At 33.2% G+C, this 25,381-nt stretch overlaps 7 protein-coding genes across 8 annotated transcripts; 3 read left to right on the top strand and 4 right to left on the bottom strand.

Annotated features, from left to right (window-relative positions):
• Window positions 1-1,720: 1,720 nt before the first annotated feature.
• Window positions 1,721-3,189, bottom strand: LOC148174792 (ATP-binding cassette subfamily C member 4-like). The gene is made up of 2 exons (XM_088036080.1): window positions 2,855-3,189; window positions 1,721-2,805 (listed from the first exon to the last, which is right to left on the bottom strand). Exons 1-2 carry the CDS (start codon window positions 3,099-3,101, stop codon window positions 1,916-1,918), a joined length of 1,137 nt encoding a protein of 378 aa, XP_087892206.1. The 5' UTR covers window positions 3,102-3,189; the 3' UTR covers window positions 1,721-1,915.
• Window positions 3,131-5,089, bottom strand: LOC148174791 (putative multidrug resistance-associated protein lethal(2)03659). Its single transcript, XM_088036079.1, has 4 exons — window positions 5,006-5,089; window positions 3,735-4,949; window positions 3,338-3,677; window positions 3,131-3,289 (listed from the first exon to the last, which is right to left on the bottom strand). The coding sequence occupies exons 1-4, from the start codon at window positions 5,053-5,055 to the stop codon at window positions 3,131-3,133; spliced, it is 1,764 nt and encodes a 587-aa protein (XP_087892205.1). The 5' UTR covers window positions 5,056-5,089.
• A 43-nt stretch (window positions 5,090-5,132) lies between these two features.
• On the bottom strand, window positions 5,133-6,027 carry LOC148174790 (ATP-binding cassette sub-family C member 4-like). The gene is made up of 5 exons (XM_088036917.1): window positions 5,966-6,027; window positions 5,695-5,919; window positions 5,371-5,650; window positions 5,206-5,340; window positions 5,133-5,162 (listed from the first exon to the last, which is right to left on the bottom strand). The coding sequence occupies exons 1-5, from the start codon at window positions 6,025-6,027 to the stop codon at window positions 5,133-5,135; spliced, it is 732 nt and encodes a 243-aa protein (XP_087893043.1).
• Window positions 6,028-6,756: 729 nt separating this feature from the next.
• On the top strand, window positions 6,757-7,729 carry LOC148174789 (cuticlin-1). The gene is made up of 5 exons (XM_088035920.1): window positions 6,757-6,959; window positions 7,006-7,259; window positions 7,306-7,439; window positions 7,489-7,619; window positions 7,668-7,729. The coding sequence occupies exons 1-5, from the start codon at window positions 6,887-6,889 to the stop codon at window positions 7,685-7,687; spliced, it is 612 nt and encodes a 203-aa protein (XP_087892046.1). The 5' UTR covers window positions 6,757-6,886; the 3' UTR covers window positions 7,688-7,729.
• Window positions 7,730-7,756: 27 nt separating this feature from the next.
• On the bottom strand, window positions 7,757-11,969 carry rngo (DNA damage inducible 1 homolog rngo). Of its 2 annotated transcripts, XM_088035917.1 has the most exons (7): window positions 11,867-11,969; window positions 11,231-11,522; window positions 10,993-11,181; window positions 9,309-9,563; window positions 9,031-9,263; window positions 8,783-8,978; window positions 7,757-8,555 (listed from the first exon to the last, which is right to left on the bottom strand). In XM_088035917.1, the coding sequence occupies exons 2-7, from the start codon at window positions 11,490-11,492 to the stop codon at window positions 8,356-8,358; spliced, it is 1,335 nt and encodes a 444-aa protein (XP_087892043.1). In that variant the 5' UTR covers window positions 11,493-11,522; window positions 11,867-11,969; the 3' UTR covers window positions 7,757-8,355. The 2 variants fall into 2 exon arrangements, with proteins under 2 accessions (XP_087892043.1, XP_087892042.1); XM_088035916.1 differs by lacking the exon at window positions 11,867-11,969 and having other exon boundaries at window positions 11,231-11,808.
• A 4,808-nt stretch (window positions 11,970-16,777) lies between these two features.
• Window positions 16,778-19,097, top strand: LOC148174787 (pancreas transcription factor 1 subunit alpha-like). The gene is made up of 3 exons (XM_088035919.1): window positions 16,778-17,224; window positions 18,296-18,606; window positions 18,875-19,097. Exons 1-3 carry the CDS (start codon window positions 17,010-17,012, stop codon window positions 19,024-19,026), a joined length of 678 nt encoding a protein of 225 aa, XP_087892045.1. The 5' UTR covers window positions 16,778-17,009; the 3' UTR covers window positions 19,027-19,097.
• A 4,439-nt stretch (window positions 19,098-23,536) lies between these two features.
• Window positions 23,537-25,373, top strand: LOC148174786 (FAD-dependent oxidoreductase domain-containing protein 1 homolog). The gene is made up of 6 exons (XM_088037772.1): window positions 23,537-23,990; window positions 24,041-24,309; window positions 24,355-24,580; window positions 24,631-24,776; window positions 24,824-25,049; window positions 25,099-25,373. The coding sequence occupies exons 1-6, from the start codon at window positions 23,676-23,678 to the stop codon at window positions 25,351-25,353; spliced, it is 1,437 nt and encodes a 478-aa protein (XP_087893898.1). The 5' UTR covers window positions 23,537-23,675; the 3' UTR covers window positions 25,354-25,373.
• Window positions 25,374-25,381: the final 8 nt, after the last annotated feature.

The raw sequence follows: 25,381 nt of genomic DNA, 5'->3' as shown, positions 1-25,381 counted from the left end.
CAATGAAGAAATGAAATAAAGAAAGTAGTAAGTTTTAATAACTCTCTGGCCCCTGAAAAAATAAACTATTTAAATTTTAACACCGTGTTATCAAAAACAAATTAGTCGTGGTTACCTATGTTGTTGTCAAAATTGAAGTAGTAAAACAAATCATAATTATTTATTATACATAGATTGATAAAGTATTTTAGTAAAATATAAAACAAACTTGACTTATTTACCGAACCGTTTTGGACGGAAGCGCAAGTTGATTTCACTTCGCAATCTAATTAAAAATAGTTTTTGTAGGTATATGCAAGCCTAAAATTAATTAAAAAAATTATAGTTCAAAAATGCACCATTATATTCACGATTATCGATGTTTTAATGATAGTAATAACAATAACGTTGTCGTAAACTGGTCCAAAAGGTATAAGACTATATGGGACTAATAAATGTAGTTACTGCCAAATAATCGTCCCTTTTGTATTGTTATCAGCAGGTGCGTTCCCTAGCAATTAAATATAGGGACTAATACAAAATCAAATAAAAGCAATGAAAATTCAGATATGAAGTCCAAAAAATGTAGCACGTCAAGTAGAGAAATGCCATCACTGTTTAATATGGATTGTTCAACATCTAATGTTCAAGATTTTTTTGAGAAAATTATTGCGAGGATTTAAGCTTAGGTTTTTTTTTGAATTAGAATTAGTTTTTTTTTTATTTTTTTGCCTTTCTTTACAGATATCTCCAAATTTTGCTATTAAAAAATGTAATTTATACCGCAACCGAAAAGATGGTCTTCAGCACCGCGTAACTTTTGTCTGCATTGTCCGATCTTATGTGTTCAGCCCTTAAATAAAGGTACAGTCCATAGCTACAGATGTGCAAAAAGTCATTGCCTATTCAGAAAGTGTAATCTTGTTTAGCTAATTTTATTCCTTACCCTCCGGACTACAGGCACTAGTCCTAATAGAAGTCACAATCCGGCTTATCTTCCAATTTTAAATGTACAGAAATAACAACGATTAACTTTTTTAATTGTACTTGCAAATAAAATTATATTATCAACGTTGTCCCATTATCACTATATTTAAAAAAAAAATGGCAACCACCAAGTTGTGGATTACGGAAAATTTAATTAGTATTTCATACCAAAAAAATTTTACATTCGAAAATTTGATATTTTCAAAATGTAGGAAAAAAGAGAAAGAATCAAAATGTTTATCAAAAATTGAAAACTTGAACGTCTAACATCTTCGGGATTTGAGAATTTCGGGGATTGAAAAAAAAATAAAAAAACTGTTATGAATCCAGAAAATGAATGAGCCTAAATAAATAAAAAACTTGGAAATTAAAAAATGCAGAAGTTATTTTATAAGTAGAAAGTAAAACGTTAAATTCGTGAAATATGGTCATACAAAAATTATTCCATTCACTCATGCCAAAAACAATTTTTCGTAAGAATGACCAACTTTTTCACGAATGTAATAACATTAAGCGATAATAATATTCGTGATAACGATAATGAATGTTATTCACATGACTGCCAAATTTGCTCATGTAGGTACAACAATTAATGTACTTATCTACTCTTTTATACATATATTTTTATTGATAAATAATTTAAAAAAATTATTTATCAATAAAAATGTCTAGAATCAACTTCAAAAGATAAAATTTCATTTTAATTTTCACGGATTGTGAAATCGAATTTGAAAACATCGTATACTACATAAAAGCTAACTATTTATTTATCAAAATCTCAAAGTCTACAAAACAGAGTAAAATTTTGGAACATAAAAACCGCAACATAAAAAACGTTAAAGATTAAAGAACTTAACAGTTCAAGCGTGATTAAAAAGTAAAAAGATTGGAAACCCGAAAAACTAAAAACTCAAAATTATACACTCGTTTATTCCAATGAAAAATCACATTAACGACACGATATTTCAATCATTTTGTGGAACCATCCCTTATTTTCCATCAAAACGTGAGGACTACCAAATTCAACAATCTCCCCATTGTTTAACACCACAATTTTGTTGCAGTTCATCACAAATTTCATTTTATGCGTTACTTTGATGACGGTACATGAACAGAAATGTTCGTCAATAATACCACTGATGAGATTCTCAGTCTCAGAATCATCATTTTCTATAATTTCGTCAAAAATAATAACTTTGTTTTTCTGAATTAAAACTTTCGCCAAGTTAATAAGTTGTTTTTGACCAAATGTGAGGGTAGAACTTATAACTTCAGAATCCAGACTTGGAAACAAATGTCTTAATTTGACGCTTTCGATCGCTTTCCATATCTCTTCGTCGCTGAATTGTTTTTCTGGATCAATATTGTCTCTTAAGGGTGCATCCAAGACAAACGGATCTTGCGGAATGACAGAAATTTTTGCTCTCAGAAATCCGAGTGATAGGTTCTGGATATCTTCTCCATCTATCGCGATTTTTCCTTCAAAATCGTACAAACGAAACAAGACAGATATTAAAGAAGACTTTCCACTGCCTGTTCGTCCAACAATGCCGATTTTTTCTCCAGCACTAATAGTAAAAGTCACATTTTTGAGCACATATGCCAAGCGATGTTTAAAACAAAGCGTCACGTTTTCATATTTAATTTCTCCGGATTTTGGCCAGTCACTTACTCTTCGCCCACTTTTAGATTCTTGCGAAATTTGCATATATTGAACAGATCGTTCAACTGAAGTCATTTGTGTTTCCAAATCTGCCCATTTATGGAATCCATAATATAATATACGACTCAACATGAAAGTTTGTGAAATTGTTAAACCTACGTCACCGGAAGCGGCATCTACGGATGTTTATTTAAAGTGTTTTCCACTGATAAAAAATATTTTTACCTTGATCAAAAACCACAATCTTTACCACAACTAGAGAAGTGAAAATTGAAGCCAACATATCTACGGCAAAGACAAAAGCTCCCATGCACGTTAAATTCAAGTAGGAGGCAGAAATGTGAACGTTTTGATAATTATCAAATTCCTGAGAAAGCAGGTTTTCTGCTTTAAACGCTCTGATTGTTGGAAGTCCTTTTAAAACTGCATTTAAGTGTCCCACTATTGGGCTCTTAGCTATAATCATGTACATTATTTACAAAAAGACATAAAAATTTCTATTTACGCACTAGAAGCATCCAATCTCTTGAGTGCACGCCCTGTCTTCAAATAAGCTCTCCGTAAAACAATTAAACAAATAAATAGAATTGTGGTCGGTATCAGAAACATCGCATTCCCAAAACAAATCAAAAATATAATTCCGAAAACTTCAAATACAATCTGAAAATAACCATTGGAAATACTTCGACAAGTCCATTTTTTACTTACCACAATCAAATGAAACAATGTGGCAGAAATGCATTCATCAATTATAAGCAAGTCCTTAGAAAATCTATTTACAATGTTCCCAATGAAGTTAGTGTCGAAAAATTCCATTGTTGCATTGATCACTGAATTCAACATTTTCTTATGTAGATTCACAGACACATTTTTAGAAAATGTGAATATAATCAAAGCTCGAAAAAGCAGTACTAACCCCAAACCAATTATTACAAGTGTATAAACATACAAAATGAAGTTTCGACGTTTTTCTAGGTCAACAAATTCAGTTGTGTAAGTCGTGTTGTTCTTCGTAGCGTAAGAAGATATTTCCTGTTCTAAATTAGCCCTACGATAATTTCGATGAGACAAATTTTGCATGACTTAAATAAATTGCAGTTTTTACCATTTACTTACTAAAATATCCTTGCAGGTGATGGATATTTGTCCCAAAATAACTACAAACGATATTATTACACAGAATAATTTGCCACCTCCAAATAACACATAAGATTTATAATTGCTCAACGAAACAGACCCACTGTTTTTAACTTCTTCGTAAACATTTTTTATTCCTTTGTCCAAAAGTTTGGTTCTAATACAGACTTCTGTTTCACGCTGATTTTCGTTTACAACTCTTGAATTATAATCAGTGTAACAGTCATGAGAAATTCGTTCTTTCACGTCTGATGTGTTTTTTACTAATCTTACAATTCCATCTTTGATTTTTACAACATTCTCAGCATATTGCGTCAAATTAGAGTTATTTGTGACTAAAATCACAAGTTTGTTTTTCAAAAAATGTCTAATGCATCTGGTAAAGATGAAATCAGCTACGATTGGATCCAAGTTTGACAAGCAATCGTCAAGCAAATAAATCTCACTTTTCTTATAAAGAGCTCTAGCTAAACTGATTCTGCATTGCTGACCTTTACTTAAGTTAATTCCTTGGTCTGATACGATGGTTTCATCCCCGTTTTCTAAGAAATCAAAATCGTATTGCAAAGCGCACACATCGAGGACTTCCTGGTAGCGCTTAGCATCAAATTCTGCTCCAAAGAGAATGTTCTTTCTGATTGTTGAAGGCAATAGCCATGGTTCTTGAGGAGCGTATGAAACTCTTCCTTTTACTTCCAATGTTCCTTCAACCAAAGAAAATTCTTGAAGTAGCATCAATAGGAATAAACTTTTTCCACTTGTTGCGGCTCCTACCAACAGTGATAGTCCTTCCTCGATTTCAATGTTAATGTTTTTAAAAATCTCTTTGTCCTTTACAATCAGTGAGACATCCATTAGTTGAATTTTTGGCGTTGTACATTCTTCCTTTAATTCTCTTTTTGTTGTATTTGCTTCCAACGTTTGCACAAGTTTTTGAAATCTTTTTATGGCAGCAAATACTTGGGCAACATAAAATGATGAGTATGGTATGGCAATAATTAATGTAAAAAACATGCTCTGAAAAGAACTGTTTAAGAAATAAATAGATTCAGCTGTTATAGTTCCGCCCGTCCAAAAACTTGTCATTAGAATAAGATAGAAGGTGAAATTATGAGTCACAATTCCCACTACTACGACAGTAAATAGTGCCATGACCATCTTGAGTAAAATATTCATTTCCTTCCTGTAAAAACGTTTAAAATTTTGAAAATTATTAAGTATATAACGACAAAAGTATACTTCCTAGCTTTAATTATGGCTGTCTCCAAGTATTTTTCCCAGCCATACATTTTTGAAGTCCTTATATTTAACAGAATTTTTTGAAAAATGTCAATTCTTTCGTCCGTCTTCTCCGAAGTTGCAATTTTTAATTTAGCCATATAAATTCCTGCATAAACTAAAACGAGTTTTTATCATAATAAGTTATTCAGCTCAGTAACATAAATTTTCCTACTTAGGCATGGAAAAAATATTGCATAAACAAGAACGACGACAACTGTAGGTAACCCAATTCTCCAATACATATTATAACAAATAATAAAAATAATAATGCAACCAGCCCAGGCATCATTAAACTGATAAAAAAACAGCTCAAATGAATTCACGTCTCTTGTGAGCAAATTCTCAATCTTTCCAAAAGGAGCGTGTTCAGTTTCTGCTAAAGAAAGTGTAAGAGATTTTCTGTATATTAAAGAGCATATTGCTGTCCGAAGTTTAATAGACAAAAGTTGAGCAAGAAGGTAGTAATTCTGTCGGTAAATCACTTCTATAAAATTTAGTACGATTAACAGAAAACTGTATAAGTAAAAATTCGGCGAAGACAGTTCTGTTTGCCCCGGAATAAAAAACGAAACCCAATTTGCGATAATGATGGGTCGAACTATGCTACAAAAAAATCGTAACGTAATGGATAGTCGTATCAAAATTACCTTAAAGTGATAGCAATAATTTCCGTGCAACCCATTAATGTGTAGTATTTCCCAAAAAGATTCCAAAGTAACATGAACATGGCGAGTTTTCGATGTTTTTGTTTTTTCCATTCGTTTTCGATTTGTGTTCCTAAAAATTCAGATTTGAACTCCGGAAGAGTTTCATACAGATCATCATCTTCAAGCTCTTTTTTCAGCCCTTTTTTAAACAGTGGTAATGTGTATCTGCAAAAAAAGTCAACAAATGATCGACAAATTTACTAAAGGTTACAGGAACAGGATTTTCGAACAAATATTGGATTTTTGCCAAGGATGTATTTTCTTCTGATCCATTTGAGGAAAATGGAGTTATCAGTTGAAGAAAAGTGGTATTGTAGAGTGTGGTAAGTTTGAGAATGTATTTCTAAAGTAATAAAATATCGTTATCAAAGTTAACAAAGAAGCTTTAGGTAGATATATCATGATGTTCTAATTATATTGATAGAAGCAATAAAACAAATCATAATAATTATTATTTATTGTCAGTTCTAGTAAACAATATAATTATAAAACAGATAAAATTCTAGCATTACTTCGTTATCATCAACATTTAAAATGATAAAGGTGAAATAAAACTAAATTGAAAAAACTGAAAAAAAAATTGAGCGTTCCGGATTTTGGAAAATGCAAACTTGAAAAACTAAAATGCTTCAACCACTTTTAAGATTGAAATCATCTGCGTTTCCAACTCTGTCCATTTATTAATTCTTTAAATAATAATAATAATATAATTTTCGATTCATCATGAAAGCCTAAAAAATGTTGAAACTAACATCTCCCGGACAAGCTTCTATGAAAATTCAATTCATTCTTCGATCAACCTAAAGGGAAACAGTTAAATGTGCAGAAAAAAATTACATTATAAAATTTCTTAATTTCACTTAAAATAGATGTGCAAGACACAAATTAAAAAAAGACAAAAATTTCAAACATAAAAATAACTTTTACGTCCTCTAAAAAATGCATATTTATTCAAAGAACAATAAAGAGTGCACAACCATCAAGAATAACAAATTAAAGAATGAGTCAAGGTGAACCAACCAGTTCGTTTACCTCCGAGCATTACTCACGATGAAAGTTCGCGGTCGCGTGTTTGTAAGACATCACACTTTTTTACTCATCTCTAATGATGAAACAGATTTCGTAAGAAAAAATGGTAGCAGCAAATCCTTTCTTGTTGCTCGTCGGTATTTTAACGTTAAAAACCAGCAGTGGTGAAAAAAATGGTATGATTACACCAACAAACTTTTTATTCCTATTTCTGTTTTATAGGCATTTTCTTTTCCGACGTGAGCGACCAAATGACCATCGGAATAAGTGATGAGGGGTACAAAAGTGTCCAACTGAAGTGCGGATCCAACTCCATGGTGGTTAAACTAGAAACCGATGAAGATTTTGAGGGTGTTATTTACACCAGAGGGAACTTCTTCGATAAGAAATCTGCTTGTTTCTTAGATCCGGGATTCAAGCGGGGGCAACGGGCATTTTCCATTAAATTTCCTTTGGATCAGTGTAACACGAAGAAGGTAATTATGATACGATTCTACTCGAAAAGTACTTGAAAATGTTCAGGACGGGGAAATCTATTCCAACACGTTGGTGCTCCAACATGATAAAGAATTGATAATGCCAGGAGACGCCGCTTTCTACTTGGAGTGTGATTACAGCAAGCCGCGAGACGTTACAGTAAAAGCAAATCTTCAAAAGTTAGTCAATTTGAAGCGAATTGTAGTGTCTTCAAGTGAATTTTTACAGGGAAAACGCTGTTGTGTCGAGGATCACTTTGGCTGATGCTGATCCTTCCACAAAAAATGCTAAAAGGGACAAAAGGGCGGCCGAAAATTTTAGCGACACTGTTATTTTAACCCAAGAGTTTTTGAAAAGGCGTAAGGAAGAGCTGTGATTTTGTCTAAGAACTGATGTATGTATTTCAGGTAAATCTTCAACTATCTAAATTGTACTGTTGAATTAGAGAATAAAGTTTCTTGTTGGTTAATTGGAGGCTACATAACACACTTCAAGATATTTGTTATTTTTTTATTAACACAAGTCCCACTTTTCAATATCAATACCAAAGTCAAACCCACCTATACATACATTAAAAACGAACCCTTTTATAGCAATACAGTAAGTAGAACATCGGACCATATCAATATATAAATATAACTTATGAATTATGCTAATAATTCTACTCAGTAGTTAAAATAATTTCATACACGTAGTCATAACAATAAATTATAATCAGGCGGAAGATATTTTCAAAATATTAATAACAAAATAGTACATCCTGGAGCTTATTGCGGTAAATAGAGCACTTCACAAAATCAAACGTACCAGGTCTTACTGCCTTTACCTTAAAAATAAATTTCTTAAAACCATACCGAGAGAGTACAACAATGTGAAAACAGTCTTATAAAAATGCACGATCATTATAAAAACTCTTGTGTCATATTTGTGTTACATCTTAGGCAAACACACCGAACACTCGAGTGGACCAGCCAATAATCATAAAACACAAATCACGTAAAGTAGATATGTAAATGTACGAATTATTATCGACCACAATATCAAATATCTAAAAAAACTTATGAATAGAAAGCTGTACGACCATTTTAAATGCACTCAAAATTTTAATGATTTTGCGAATAAAGCTCCAGTCGCTTGTGTTTTATCACCGTTAAATGCACGCAGTTCCGATATGACCTGTTCTCGGAAGAAACCTAAACCTTCAAGTTCAATAACGTCCCTTTCGGAAAATTTGTCACTTGGCAAAATTTGAGTATTGGGCGATGTCGTGCTGGAACTTGACCCAGTGTTGGGATCTGGAAAGCAGAAAGTTCGTAAAGAAGAGTGGCGGAAAAAACTTCATCTCGCCAATGTAAATGTAACAAGAAATAACGACAGAATTTAATAAATAAAAAATCGATCTCTTTATTTTAACAAGAATTTATGTCCGAAAATGCTCCCCTGCAACTTATTTCCCAGTTTTCGGTCGCTTCGACTTTTCTGGAAAAGCCGTTAAAATCGGGAAACTCGTCCCGATACTTACTTGATGTCAATTGACTGTTTCTTAGCGCCTCTTGGAGTTGTCGATCTTCCGATTCTTTTATAGACCTAGAAATCACATCTTCTTCGCTGTTGGTACTGAGTCGAGCACACTCCGGTAAGTCACTTTCGGTAAGAAATTTAGTTTCAGTTCCTGTTGTACCAATTGTTAGGACGCCCGCGCGCAAATCTATACAACACTACAAAATTCATGTAATCACTGACGTTATCTAAAGGAAAATGGACACTCACTTGATGTCGTTTCAGCATGTCCAAACCTAACAACATGTCCATCGGTTGGTTTTCAAGAACGGAAAAGCTTGTGGTTAAGTAGTCATTTTCTATTTGAATTTGTACCATGTGGATTCTGCCGATGATTTTCTGAACTCCTACACCTTTCGCAATTCCCGCCCATCTAGTGTCTACCAGTCGCATTATGTTACATCTTTCGGCGCAACTACTTGACATGATGGTGGTTTGAGCACCTTAAAACTCTCTTTACGATGACATAATTAATGATTTTGTTATACCTGAGTCAATGAAAGCTTTGAGGGGATATCCGTTTACCCTACAATTGATATACAACATAACGACTGTACCGAAGGATTCAGGATTGTATTCCATAGCTGCTTCCATGTTTGCTTCGATATTCTTCTGTCTGATTTCTTCGGCGATTAGCCGTTGAGCTTCTGTATCAAAAGGATCCGCGTTTAACATCCTGAGTCTTTGTTGTTCGCGTTCTTGTCTAGCTTGGACTTGTTCTCGGAGAACCGATGCAAAAGTATCTGGGATAAATAATGAGGTGAAAACATCCAGCGAAACCATTGGAAAAAAATAAGAATTTACGTTTCATGCGCTGCCAAAAAATGCAGATAAAATGCATTCGGATGTTATTAATAGCAGGGATAATTTCGGAGGCGAAAATAGGTCGTTAAAAACAAAATGTGAATGCACGAAAAAACTTATTTTCAAAATGTTTATAATCACATAACTTGTTATAATCTGCACTGTTATCAAAGCTGGATTACTGATTTTTATTCGCAACAGTCAACGCTTTATCCGAAAACCTCGAAATTATGCAATGTAAAATACAATGACACGATTGCATCAGTTTCATCACTTTGTCATTTGGATTTACAATCGAAATCTGATGGAAATACAAACAATAACATCCGATAGATGCGCACCAGTTGGGTCAAATATGCTAACAATGATTCTTTTAATATACATAGTTCTAATTGTATTAAGTAACATTGGATATTGTAATTTTCTAACTTGGCACAGTTTGATAGTGTTAAACAACCAGATCCATATAAATTTGAAGAAACCTTCATTCATAAGGAAGACAGGTGGAACAAGTACAAAATATAAATAAAATGAACACCCGAATTATCTAGAACAAAGTGTTGACAAGCAGGAAAACATAAATATGAATGAAGTAGTAGAACTGGGAAGAAGAAGATTAAGGAAACGTAAATGGAGATCGTACATGCATAAAATGAGACAAATTGAGACAAAAAATGAGATATATCAATACACAATCGTAAAGGCAAAGTAGAACTCAAATTTCGATGCGTTTACAAACTGAATTATACTCTACATTTTTAAAAAAGTAAAAAATATAAATAAAAAACCGAAACTACCCGAATTGCAACCAAAATTACCACATAATTCGATTGATTAAAATTTCCTAAAGCAAATAAATTAACTTTCAGCATTTTTATCGTGCACTCGACAAGTTCTTGGATATAATTTCACATGAGTATAAAAAGTTATTTTTTTTGTAACATCCTGTCTCAACAAATTACTTCAGTGCTACATGAGCTATAACAGATATTTACATAACTTAGCACGTTTTCAATTGTTTTCAAATACTTAATTACCGCAAAAATCTATTTACATGACGCACGCATTTATTGAGTCAACCAATGAATAATAATTTAGAAAATAAAATATTAGAAAATTGTAGCAAATAGTGCCAAAAGATCTAATTTTTTACATATTGTTAGCACTGTAATGTGGGGGTTATAAGTCTCACGAGAAGCACGTCTCAAGCCTGCCAACCTATTTTAATTTCTACAGACCATTAGATACAATTTCTTGTATTAAATTTAGATGGTAACAAAATAGACTATTTAAGGTTGCTTCTACCTTTCTTAATGGTAATGAGACTGATGCCCTAAATAAGGTCAATTTTTCTGAATCATTGATTACCTATGTTGCCACTGAGCAGAGCATCCGCCAATCTTGGATTATTTTGCTTCAGTAAAGCCAACTGATCAGGATTTGCCAGGAACATATCCCTTATCAAAACAGGATCATCCTCTGTAGGTCTTGCTGGTGAAACCCTCGCCCCCCTTGTGGACGAAGGTACTTGAATACTACTAAAATCCAAAGAGGAAACTAAAATTAACGCTTAGAAATCAAGATCAACATCCAATTTGTACAATACCTCCGCCTTGCTGATCTGAGGAACTTTGAGTTCCATGTTGCAACATGTGTTGAAGTATCACAGCATCACCATCCCGAATTCCGAGGTCTTTTAAAGACTTCTTGTTATCCATAAGAGGCATTCCATTGAATGCTATGACGATTTCCGAAGCTGGGAAACCCGTTTCAACCTCACAAAATGCTTTGAAATTTTCTAGTTCCAAATCTTCAGACACATCGAGCACAAAAATAAAATCGGTCAGCGTGGTGACTGTCACTTTCATTTTGATAACTTCACGAAAAAACGTCCTTAACTAGTGAAAGAAATTACAGGATTAAACAATACATTTTAGTTCTAACCTAAAATAACAACGTTCAGAAAGATCAAAATGACAGAATCATGCTGACAGGCGATGTTGGTGGGAAATCTGGCAATAAAGCAAAGGAAATAACAAAGAAAAAATTCAAAAATACTTCAAGGTCGACGATTTTAGATTTTTACTTTAACTAACATAATGAAGGATTTGGCAATAACAACGTTGTTTGTTAGATTCGGAAAATTTATGATTTTTTTGGGCAATTAAAGATAAAAAATACTTTAAACGGAGGAAATTGTACACGTGGTAGAGGGAAGAATAGGATTTAAAGTAATGCGTACTTGCTGTGTTTTCAAATTATAGCTATTTACAAATTACCAGCAATCAATGAACCGGTGAACTTTTGACCGGAAAGTGGTATGTAGGCAACACAAAAAACGCAAACGAGGTGAGTACTGTTTTACTGGTTGTATATAATACCACAATAAGTTCCTCATAGTAATGAACTTATAGGAGCTAATCGTAAAGTTTTTATCATTTTTACCTTGTATCGTGTTTACCTACTTTTTTGATATGCGAAACAGACTTTTTCAAACAAACAATTGCGTTTTTTTACATACAGTGCCAACTAAAAAACAGCTTTTAATAATTTTAATTTTCTATTTAGGAGTCAAATTCTGCACTGCATAAACAAGGAAAAAGTTTCGCAACACGAAACAAAAGTAAAAAAAAATAAACTAACCAAATCTGAAACCGATAGGTCAAGTAATTTACGACAACCAGGAAACAACCAAAAATTTTAATTCTTTTTATCATTCGTATCGAAGTTTTTGAAGTCGAGATAAGAGAAGATTCTTATCGTCTGATACAAGAAAATTCGCATCCTTTTATTTGTTTTCGTTCCGGAGATATGAGGCTTTGAAAATTCCCAAGTTAAACATAGTGTTGAATTGTTTGTGAAATTATGAGTCCATTACTTTATGTTTACTTTTCAAATAAACGAGACTTTGACATCAACACAATTTTTATTTTATTAAAAAAAATAGCCCGTTTAATATTTTTGTGTCGATTGAAAGAGCAACTTGAGATCTATAAATTAACCAAATTTAAGAATTATTAGTTTAGAAGAAAAAAAAAACTGAAAATTAAATTTTTTACATTGTATCGTAGTTTTTTGAAATAATATTTTTAAAATTGAGTTAAAACCGGATTCTTATCGTATTAGACACAAGAAAAACAATAGTGTCATCCGCATCTTTCTACATATTTAGTTCCGGACATAAAAAGCTCCAAAAATTCAGAAATATTACATTTTTTGGCATTTAGTACTTTTCAAGATTTCAATCGCTTCTAATTCAATTATTTGTTGTCGTAGAAGAATTTCAAACACTCTATTAGATTCTATGTGAAATTGTGTGTGAAATTAAGACCCATTTCTTTTTGGCACAAATAGAAAAAACAAGTTTACAACCTTTGTATCGATCGAAAGAGCAGCTCGAGATCTATAAAACCAAATTTGAGATCGATGGGTGTAGTAGTTTAGGAGCAATCAAAAACGACGAATTAAATTATTTCCATCGTTCATATTGTAGTTTTTTTAATATTTCCAAAGTCAAGATAAGACCGCATTACTATCATATAAATCATGAGAAAAACAATAATGTCAAGCGTATCCTTCTAAATTAGTGCTAGTTTCGGACTTATGAGGCTCTAAAAATACCGGAAATTTACATTTTTTGACATTTATTTAGCAACTTTCTAAAATTTCAATTGGTTATGGTTTTTTTGCTTGTGTTTAATTTCTCATATAAAAATGAGATAAACAAAGTATTCTTATTCTAAAGTCTATTAAAGGCTATTATGTGCATCGCACCATACATATATATTATTGTAGGTATGGGTATGGGTATGGTTATCGTTGATTGTTTATTAATTTCGTCCTGCTGATTGTAATCTGAAAAGACTTTATTATTTTAGTTCGGAAGAAAAAAAAATCGAACTAAAATTCAATTTTCTATGACTCCATAGACATAGACATTCATATAAAACAATTGTATTTGACGTGAAAATTACACCGCTTAGATAAAACGCATTATGTGTACATAATTTCCATTTAATAACATTTATCTCACCAACATAAACAATGTCGCAAATATTATTGAATGTAAATTGTAAACCAAAGCTAAATAAACACATGTGATTGCTTGGTGAGATAGGGACACGTGCGTTTATGCGGTGCGTAGAGCCCCTGACATGCAGGGTAAATTTATTCAACCATGGAAAATGTGTTTTAGCCCTGTTCCAGACTCGGGTTGAGGAAAAATAAACACATTCTCAACTAAATCCTTTGTTATCAAAACTACACATTCGCTAATTGCACAAATGAAGATGAAAAAACCCGACAAAAGCAGTAGTAATCGTGGGGTAGAAAAAGTTCCTAGTTCGAATTTCGTGTGTTTTGGTGCAAAAAGAATGAGTTCGGACCTGGCTCAGGTGTCTATTTGTGGGGTGCAGATTAGGTCGAAGGTGTAATTTGTGGGGTCCACTCATATCTACTCATTAAAAACATATCGTGCATTTCCGTTATTTATGACACGGGGCAACCCCAAGGCTATTCATCGAAGAAATATGAGTTGTGAGCCAGCTATAAATTTTCTATGTCTCCAATATGTGTTTTTAATTACCTCTACTTAAATTAAGTTTATGATGAGGAAACCAGCATGATTGATGACGTCGATTTCCGGTGCGTGCTCTTCACCGTTTAAGTTTTAAAACATTAAAAAAAACAACCCCTTGCTACATATAAAATGTGAACAAATAGAAAGCACTCTGTAGTAAAGCACTTGCAATTTGTCACCTAATCCTCTCTTCACGCTCTTTTATTTGACAAGTAATTCCAACGTGTGTTCATAGAATGTCTGTTAAATTAGGGGTTGTTTCTGTTATATTAAGTGTCGATTATATTTTTGGTCTACTGTGAGAGAGAATCTGATGGAAACATATGTATCAACTGAACGCCCCACGCAGTTTCACTTGATAGGGGCGAAAGTGCAACTACATTAAAAGGCTATTATCGACTCAATAGATGCTAATTTACTATAGTGTGGAGCGAGAGCAGTACAAATGAGCGTATAGCAAAAATTAAGATGTTCTTCACACTCTTGCTACTTTTCCAGCAAAGCATTTCGCATTTATTTTTGTTAATCAATTTTAAAGTTTGCTTAATTTTCAACTTTCTAAACGTTTCCACCTCATTTTTCTTTTCCCACAATGTATGTTACATAGTTCATTTTAGAAAGTAATAAATTATAAAATAGAGGTTTAAATTTATAATAATTTCATGAACATCAATAAATTTAGAAACTATCAGCCCTTAAAGCATTCAACTATGATAAGACTAAATTTAACAGGCTCAACTCCGACGAAGCGAGCAAGTTCAGCCAAGTTAGTTTGAGCCACCATAAAATTATAAAAATTAGACGGCAACCGCAAACGGACAGTTTGCGGTATTTTGTCATTTATGACGAGACATCTGGCCTGTTTAGGGATGTTGTTCTTATCGCAGGGTGCAAACTTGAGCAAATAAACCCTCATTATGTGCACTTGAGAATCTTTTGAAGCTGTCCCGTTGCGGTAGCCCGCAAATTTTTATGCTTTTATGGTAGCTCAGACCAACTTGGCTAAACTATACCTATCAACTGATCCAAAATAAAAATTTGCAAGAAATACCGGAAAAAATGTCCACCGAAAGCGACACACATTGTATAAATTGAAAAAAATAGAAATTTCGGATTCAAGATTTGCATGTGAGATTCTTAGCAAAATGTCTTTCTATCTGCCGTAGTTCCGGAGATATCAAACAAGTTTTTGTCCAGAGTTTCAAAATTTTTGCCCTTTGGCGACATCCCAAAATTTTAAACGCTTCTAGTTCGAGTAATTGTTGATGTACGATAAAAACACTCACAGTTTTGAATTTTGCTTGAAATTCTGCGTCAAATGAGCACCAATAACTTGAGTTTGCTTTCCAAATTATCAAGATCAGTTTTTTTAGGATAATTTTTAAGCAACTTTTTCGGAGCAAAAACGACGTTTAATACCTTTGAGTTTACATCAATTGAAAGAGGAGTTCGAGATCTATCAACTGGCTAAATCTCCGATTGGTATGTCAAATAACATAGTCTACAAGTGGCGGTCAAAAAACCAAAAATTTAATTTTTCTATTGTTTGAGTCGGATTTTATTTTGCAAAAAAAGTTTTGGATTTAGTATAAGTTACACCAGATTTTTAGCAACAATGCATTAAAAATTGCGAGAAAAACGAAGACAAAACCACATCTTTCTATCTGTCGCAGTTTCGGAGAAATGGAACAAAAAATTTATTTAAAAACAATTATTTAAATTTTAATATCCGAAGCTTCTATTGTCAGAATTTTGTATCTTGTTTTAACTCCACCCACATATGAACCAAACACTATTTTAATTTGACGAATCACGAAATGACAAACCCAACAAATTTGAAGATTCTACACATGTCGAGAAAATTTTCAATTTGCACGAGTTCAATTAATCGTGAAATTTTCGTCCATTTTAATGCAATTTCGTCTTCTAATCTGAGAATATTTCTAGCCCCACGTCTTACAAATGTAAAAATGTTGCAAAGTGAAACAAACTTCAACTAGAACTCTACATATTCGCTGAAAAGATAGGTGGAGTTACACCAAAGTTACAAAATTGCGACAATAATTCAGTTATTAGCGAAATTAGCCCAATTTTGAGTTCTACTGAAATTCTGCGTAAAGTGGGTTCCAATAACTCTTGGTTTGCTCCTCAAATAAGCTAGATATTGACCAAGGCAAAAAATGTTTTTGGAAAAAATTGAATTATCGAATTCGAGTTGATCAACAGAATTAAATTAAGTCATCATAAAGAAAATCCATTTGGTTTCTTTAAATATTTTATTATAACTTCACATTGCAATTTCCATACATGAAAATCGGTAGGAATTCTTTAAGTTTTCCTATTGATGTGTTAAAAATAACATTCATCGATGATCGATTCGTCGCAACCATTGTCCACCATCATGATGCAAATATTTTTCATGTCGGGTGTTGATATTTGTTGCATATTCCAAAGCAATAAAAAACTCCTATTTGGTCAATACACTAGCTTTGTTATCCTGTGAGAAGGCGGAGCTTCCACGAACCACCCCTAAGCGCCGGCGTATCTGCAAAGCTCATTTTAAGCTTCAGATATTCTGTGTGTCCTTCGACACCGCCAAAAATCCGGGTACTCAGTTGTCGGAGACACGTGTCTCTTGTAGAAACGACACGTGGCGACACGCGTGTCCTATTAAAAAGCACAAACACGTTTACAAACCACCAATTAATTAACTATTAGAGTGATGTGAAGTGACAAGCTGTGATTTTAACTGAGCAGCCAATTATCTAGTCAAAGTGTGCAATTTTTGGGGAAAAACTGCGACAGAATGTTTAATATGGAGAATATCGATTTAGATATAGTGAATAGACAGTTTTTTTTCGATTCTAGTCCGTTTATTACTAGTGCGGTTAGTAGTACTGGGAGCACAACAGGATCCTCCAATAGCAGTGATTTGTTTCTTTATGATGAGAATAGCAGTGATTCCGTTGGTTCCGCGTATTCCTACAGCAGTGATCAAGAAAACAGCTCCGGATCAAAAGAGTAAGATTTTTTAAACAAATCAGAAATATCGTAAATGAAACATGAAAACTGTTGCACGTTTTAAAAATTCATAGTTGGTGAGTTTAGATAATTGGTGGTATTTATCAAATATTTATTTGAATACAAGTTGTATCTCGCAATTATTTGACAATAATAAATGTAGTTGAATAATATAATGACATGATATCGAAAATATTTAGAATAAATTGCATAGAAATGTGATGGTTTCAAACCTACAATTGTAGACATTAATTTTTCAGGTAGGTGAGCCGTGACATTATTACCATTGTTTCAAAATATTTAAAAAAAATTTAAAGAAAAATGCACATATATAAATTAGTCTATAACCGTATGAACTTGGTAAAAAAGGAAACGTTTTACCAATTTTGCATAATGTGCCTCTTAATTAATTGTTGCAAGTAAATGCAATAAGAAAAAATGCTTTTAAAAATACTCTTTGTTAACTTTTTTGTCTTTAGTGGAAGGAATTTTCTGCCGAAATCATTTTATTTTTGCCACAAAGTCTCTTGTAAAGTCAAAAATTACCGGAAAAATAAATTTATCTGATGATTGCAAGAAGATTTAATTATTAAAAAAATGAGAAAAGGTATAAAATATTCGTAATCTTTGTTTAATAATTCAGTGCTTAACTGTTTGTTATAACTTTGAAGTAAATCTTTTACAATACCCAGTTACTTTAATTTAACGATCTGTTTATTATACTTTCACGATTATTGATCTATTTTGATCAATTTATAATTTAGGTATTTAATAGACACCTTCAGAAAAATAGTCCGAAATAGTAAAGTTTCTATCTCAACGTTTCATTGTTGAAAATTTTCTTCGGAAACTTGCACATATAAAAACAACAATAACAGTTTTATACATATTTGCATCAAATATTAATATTAGTGAATGATCATAAATGTACTTAAAAATTAATCAATTCCAAAAGCCAATCAATAAAATGCGATAATTTATGAGCAGTATTTTTAAACTAGTGTGAACTTGAAACAGGTAGCAAACCAATGATAAAACAGCATAATTTTTAATTTTTCCATGTAATTTCAGAGGCCGCCTTCACCGACACCGCCGCCGGAATAAATGTCCTCAGCAGCAGATCCAGCAACGTCAAGCGGCAAATTTACGCGAAAGAAAACGCATGCAATCCATCAACGACGCTTTCGAAGGCTTAAGAGCCCACATACCCACTCTCCCTTACGAAAAGCGCCTTTCCAAAGTAGACACCTTAAAATTAGCAATAGGATACATCAACTTTCTCAGTGAATTGGTTAGAACCGATCGAAACTCGAACACCGATTGTTACAACGGTCACAACCGCAACACTCAAAAAGACGAACCCAAAAAGGTCATCGTAAGAGGTTAGTGTACAAAAAAATAATGTTCAAATAATTGTGTGGAAAAAGACAAGTGTGTAATTAAGTATGAAAGAAATACAATGACGCTGCGAAATTCGTGGTTAGATTGATCGAACTTAGGTCAGGGGGTGTTCCGCCCCTTCAATAATACCATCAAGGTATGATAGCACCCCATCGTAATTCGTTACGCAAAGCAGCTGTATCCTGTATGATGCGCAGACAAATGTTGTAATTTCAAGGGTGCAAAAGTAAATTATAGATTTGTTTGTAGGTGCTGGTGGGCTATACACGGCGCATTCTTTGTCCTGGTCCCGGACGAAGGAGCCCAATTCCAACGGGATTATGCACGCGAAAGTCTGGATACCTGAGGATCCAAGAACGAACAAGGAGGGTAGCAGTTCTTCGTTCAATTTGTCCGACTAAACTTCCGTTTCTAATCAATTTGTTATTTTATGTTCTTGTTATTGTTATTCCTATTTTTTATAAACTTATACCTAGTCCAAGCTAGTCATTAGTCATTAATACTCGAATAAGCAGAGATTTTGTAAATTATTGTAAATAAAAAAACGAATAAACTATTTACCTACAAAATAGCTTCCTTTCTGAAAATGCGTGTAAAAGAACAGATTATTCTTATCATAAATCCAAAATTCAGTCGCCATCTTGATTTATCGTGGGAGAAAACAAGTGTGACCAATAGCTGCGGTTGGAGAATATCGACGTCTAGCGCCGCGTGACGTCACGAGTAGGAGCTGAAGCGTGGGAATCTTGCAGGTGACTTCAATTTGTTTTGCTCCCTGAAAATTCTGGTACAAATACGTAAATAATTTACTAGAGTTAGGGAACATTTGAGGCACTACTATTGTCGCTTTAGACAGGTACAGCCGGATTTACTACACTTGTAGGTTGACAATAATTACAGAGAAATGGGTGCATCTCTTACCGCAGTATCAGTAAACAATGAAGAAAGATGACGCAACAATTTATACTCAATTCTCAGGCGAATGATTTCTTGTAAAACTCAAAATGTCCTCAAAATTGGAGTTTTTGATTAATCTTGCGTTTCTAAATGATTTTATCTAGCAGAATTATGCAACAACTGTTAAAAAGCTGTAACAGATAAAATTTTGTAATATTGATGAAATCTTCATTGGTTACTTACTGCTACCAAATTGTCCGAAAAAAGTTCATGTAAAAATGCAACAAAATAACTTTCAATAACATCCACCTTCTGATATTGTGCTAAGTTTCCAACAGATTGGCGAGTATTTGTGTTTAATTGTTAGTCATTGTGTTTACCAGAAAAGTCTAAACAATTCTTTTCAAAGACTTCCACCCTCTAATTTATTTGGTCCATTAGCAAACTAAGAATTATTCATCATCTAGAAGTTTTCTCAAATGTGTCATTCCCCGCTCCGTTAGCATTCAAGTCATTTTAAAATTTAAAATGTGCCTAGAAATTTTTTTTTTTAAATAAACTTATTGTTTTTTCTTCTCTGTAACTTCTAAATGATAAGAGATAACAATGCATTTGTCAGCGCGTCAAACAGGCAAAACCTCCAGTACATATTTTCAGTGATGTATTACAATGAAAAAACGATATAATAATAATTTTTGAGTTAAATCATTAAAAACAGAGATTTTTTTTAAATTATGGGAACTACTAAACCCAATTATGAGTTTTATAGATTGTTGAAAGACTTTATTAAATTGGCTTTCCAAAACAATGTCGAGAATTTCCGTATCTTTCCAAGAGTTCAAGAAGAACTAAAGAAAGTAAATTTTTGTACAGTAGAATCTAAAAGAATACCTTATCCTCTGAATTCCAAGCACTTTTCATAAATTATTTTTCACTTTTCCAACACAAATTTTTCCAAATAGTGTTATTAGTAACTGTAGAAAATAGTCGTAAATTCAGAAAACAGAACTTTTGAAGTACCTAATGTAAAGGCCCCATTCCATTACCTGCCACTCTTAAATAAAATAAATTTGATCAAACAGTCACCTGAATGTGTGTTAATCGCTCTTTCAAGTATGTTTTCCAATTCCAAATATCGTACAGCCAGGTGTGCACACAAACACCTGTAATTTACAAACAACTTTATGCGATAATAATTGATACGCATTGTTTCCAAAAATCACTAAACATTTAGGATTTCATTTTTTTCGAATTTTTACAAAATATAATATTTACAAATGTGATTGGAAAAATTCCTGCCACCTATGCAGACCAATTTGAAATAATTTACTGAAAAAAGTTGCAATAAAATGTTTCAATGCTACTCACAGGTGCTGCCTCTGTTTCTGTTTTAATAATATTTTTCTAAGGGGTCAAATAATAGGTATGATATCCAGCTGCGTATACTTGTTTATTTAATTTTAAATAAATGTAGGGAAGACTTGAGTGGCATTAGGGACGGTCTGTATCGTGTTCACGCCTCGGTAAGGGGATTTTAAATCTCCCATTGTGGGTCAGGACACCGGAATTAAGTCCATCATGTTGCATTTCCTGAACTTGAATCACCACTTCATATGACAGATTTTCAGAAACGTTGTACTTTATTCGTTTCTTTATTTTTACAATGTTGTGATCGTATCAGTTTTAATCAATGTTCATGTTGATAAAAAAAATTTAATTCGATAATTAATTCACTAGAATCTAAAACGGGAATTAGAATTTAATAATAGGGAGTTTATTTAGATCCCCTTTTAGATGGCTATCGTTAAATCTGACTATTGTTGAAGGATTATATCCACTTTTTTCAGCTGAGGTTAGATCATGCCAAATTAAATAGTGGAATCTTGATAGTTTAATTCTAGCGTTGTTGGATGTTAAAAAAAGTAATTGAAAGGGAGGGTAAAGGATAGTCTACACGGTATTTCAACTGAAACTGTGGCCCCAATTTTGGTGGCGACAAGTGTATGTAAGTGCTGAGTGTATCTGGACAGCTAGTGATTTTGCTTAAAATTGGTAATGGTTTAAAGATTGGGAGTCTTGTCAAAATTAGTTTGGTTACAATTATTGACATTATTTGTCAAAACAGGAATTTGTTGGAAAAGCAAAAGATTTACGTCCCATTCGATGCAAAGTGAATAATAAAGAAGTTTTACTATGTGCTATGCGTGATCTACAACTTAAAAAACAAAAATTGTAAATAAAACACTTGTGTTTTTCCGAATTTTACTGTGAGTTGACCGTTTTGGATTCGTTTAATTGCTAGTAAGTTTAGAAACAAAGCAAGTGGAACTAATGAATATGTTTGAATAAAAAGGAAAAGACGACATTTTCAACATCTCAAATTTCGAAGATTCTTTTTGTTTCATGTGCAACGATCGGCAATGATTAACATCTCAACGTAAGGGTTTTAATTTGAAAATCGAAATGAGCCCAGTCATAATATAAACATTACTTGCACCCAGTGCATCTTCTTATCAAAAGGCGGAAATAGACTTGCGAGAAATCTCGCCTGAGTTTCTGTCGGACAGTGCTGTTCCTAATGTAACTACCGCTGCAAGTTGACCCTCTGGAACTCGCAGAAATTCTCGCGCGAGAGATTTTCTGTCCAGTGTATACAAGCATTTTTGATCTTGCTCAAGTTCTTTCAAATAAGGAGTGTGAAAAATTGCAAAAGCCAGAAGTCACCAGATTCTCGCGAGAGAAACTTGCAGTATTTATTCCAAACAGTGTAAACACATAAGCAAGAACTCGCGCTAGAAGTGTCGCAAGATTCTCTCTAATCTATTCCAGGCTTAAAGTGTTAAAAACTGGCACGATTAGATTAAGTTCAACTACAACCCGTTTGCTGTTACATTGGGGGTTTCATTATACCCAACCTAAAGTCACAATATTAAGACAGGAAAAGCTCTTCATGTAACGAACAACATTGACGATTAGTCTCTAAATTTGTGCAAAATCAAAAATAATTTCTGGTTTCTGACAGGTTGACGTGTTTGTCAATATTTCAGATATTAACAGCAAACCCAACAAAAGTAAAAATGTAACTAGGTGATACAGTCCTATACACAATTTCGTGTACAGTCCCAAAATTTGAGCATGTGTTGAAGTTTGGACCACAGATTCAGTTGAAATATGGTGTATAGGATCACATTATAATAAAAATGAGCAATTTGTGTAACACAAAAATTTATATTTATTTGTTTTAATTTAAAATTTGATTTAATAAATAAAACAATATGAATAATATGGACAATATAATACATAAAAGTCACAATTCCTATTAGAACAATTTTCTATAAACAATTTCCCAAAACTATTAAACAATGACTTTCAAGTAGAATTTTAGTAGGTAGATTTACGAGTCGTCGGTTAAACTTACCCACAGATCTTTTTTCTTTATCCCGGCAGTGGACCACCAACGTCCTTACTAAAACCATCTCAAACATAATAATTAACTAAACAAATTATACACACAAAAAAAGCAAAAAGAAAGGTTACAGGTAGGTGCCAAAAAACACGTCTTTCTTAGACGAAACTCCGAACACGACTGATTAAAGTTAAATAAACGATGGACTTTAATAACCAATTAGTTAACCCTTTTTTTGTCGGCTTGCCTGGGATGTGAGAACATTGAACCACTAATTAATTGAAGGATTTGGTATATGATTAGCGAATTAGATTACCCAACATTTTTTCTACAAAAAAACCCTGTGGTGATAGACGAGGGCTTCTTTTTAAAAACATGTTATTGCTAAAATTAAATCAAATCATTAAATAATTAAATAAAAAGACAACACTCCTTCAAAAGAAGTATAATTTATTACCAAACTTCCATGATTTAGTAAAAAATTGTTCATTCATTTGTTAATCTCATTCAAGTCATTTTGATCAAATAGCTTGTATTTCATTTCAAGTTTGGACTAAAAAGTCCATCTGAATTGTCATGGCACATTACCAGAATACGTTATGTAACCAGTTGTGTCATCTGAGCCACATCCGCATAAGTTTGACACTGACATGCGTTTGACACATAACCTTAAAATGTTAAAATAAGAATTATTATATACAATTAATTTACGTTTAAATAAACAATTAATTGTAATTAACCGGAAACATGTTTCGCCGCTACTTTTCAAGAGTCATACGTTTACCATCTATTCGTTCACTACATGCAACTTCGCGAACCCACAAGGAATTCGAAAATCCCATATTCAGGACTCTCAGGATCCTCGGAGATGATTTTATTCGTATGAAAGGACCAAGTGAAAATGACAAAGAGAGACAAAGGGCTTTAATGGGCTTGTTTCCGCGACATGCAGATGTGTTGGTTATTGGTGGAGGTGCAACTGGGTCTTCAATCGCGTATTGGTTAAAAGAAAAAAGTAGTAGAGAAGGAATAAGAGTTGTGGTTATTGAAAAAGATACCACGGTACTGCTAGACAGTAGAACTATTTTCAACATACTAATTTTTTGTTTTAGTATTCAAAATGCTCAACTGTATTATCAGCTGGTAGTTTACACCAACAGTATGCTTTACCAGAAAATATTCAAATGTCTCTGTATGGAGCACAGTTTCTTAGAACCATCAAAAAAAGATTTGGAGCAGGAGCTAATGTACAGTATACCCCCCAAGGCCATCTTGTGCTGGCCAATGAAGAAGGGGCCCAACAGTTGATTGATAACAGCATCATTGAGAAAGAGTTTGGTGTTGTAAATCAATTGTTAACAAAAGATCAACTGAAGCAAAGGTAAAATCAACCACTCTCCAATGTAGGCGTCAGGCTTAATTTTAGGTTTCCTTGGATGAATGTGTCAGACATAGAATTAGGCTGTTTAGGGCTTGAAAACCACGGTTGGTTTGACCCTTGGGCTCTCCTCAGTGTCTTAAGATACGGTGCTTCTGATTTGGGGGCGCAGTATATTGAAGCAGAGGCTGTCGATTTTATGTTTTCTGAAAAACAAGACTATGTTGCTGAAGGTATAGAAGAACATTCTTATCAAGCCATTCATGAGGCAGTGGTAAGTTAGTTGGACAATTATCTTTATTTCAGATAATCTTTTTATTCAAGATAAAAATGCCTAATGGAGAGCACAGATCAATTGAATTCGCCTATTGTATCATAGCTGCTGGAGTAGAAAGTCCTGAATTGGCGCAACTAGCAAAAATAGGAGTGGGCTCAGGGATATTATCAGTACCAATGCCAATTGAATCGAGGTTTTCTTTCATTACTTGTGTTCACACATCTAACCATTACATTACAGGAATAGATATTTATATAAATTCGACTGCCTTGAAACTCCCCCTGGATTAAACACCCCACTGACTGTTGATCCCACGGGAATTTACTTTAGGAGAAACGGTCTAGGTGGTTCCTTTATAGGTGGAGTTTCACCATATGAAAAACCTGAAATTTCAAATGAACAGTACTTCCACCAAGAAATCTACCCTCGTTTAGAAAATAGAGTACCTGCATTCAAATCAATTAAAGTAACGAAAAGTTACTAACTTCATAAGTTTATTAAAATTTTCGTTACAGATGACGAATTCTTGGGAGGGAATCTATGAAAACAATTTGTTTGATGATAGTGGAATCATTGGACCTCATCCTTATTACCATAATATTTATATAGCAACAGGATTCAGTTCGTACGGAATTCAACATGCACCCGCCGTTGGTAGGGCTGTGGCTGAACTTATTTTAGATGGCAATTTCAAAACGATAGATCTTACGAGGTTCGGTTTCGATCGATTTATTGTAGACAAACCAATGTTTGAGACGGGACTAGCATAAATAAATTCGGTTTCATAATATATCAGGT

This window comes from Gnatocerus cornutus, chromosome 5 (assembly GCF_029298725.1).
Source record: "Gnatocerus cornutus isolate USDA-ARS CGAHR chromosome 5, icGnaCorn1.1, whole genome shotgun sequence".
Classification (NCBI taxonomy): domain Eukaryota; kingdom Metazoa; phylum Arthropoda; class Insecta; order Coleoptera; family Tenebrionidae; genus Gnatocerus; species Gnatocerus cornutus.
Note: the sequence above shows the minus strand (reverse complement) of the source record. Positions and strands in the feature narration are given on the sequence as shown.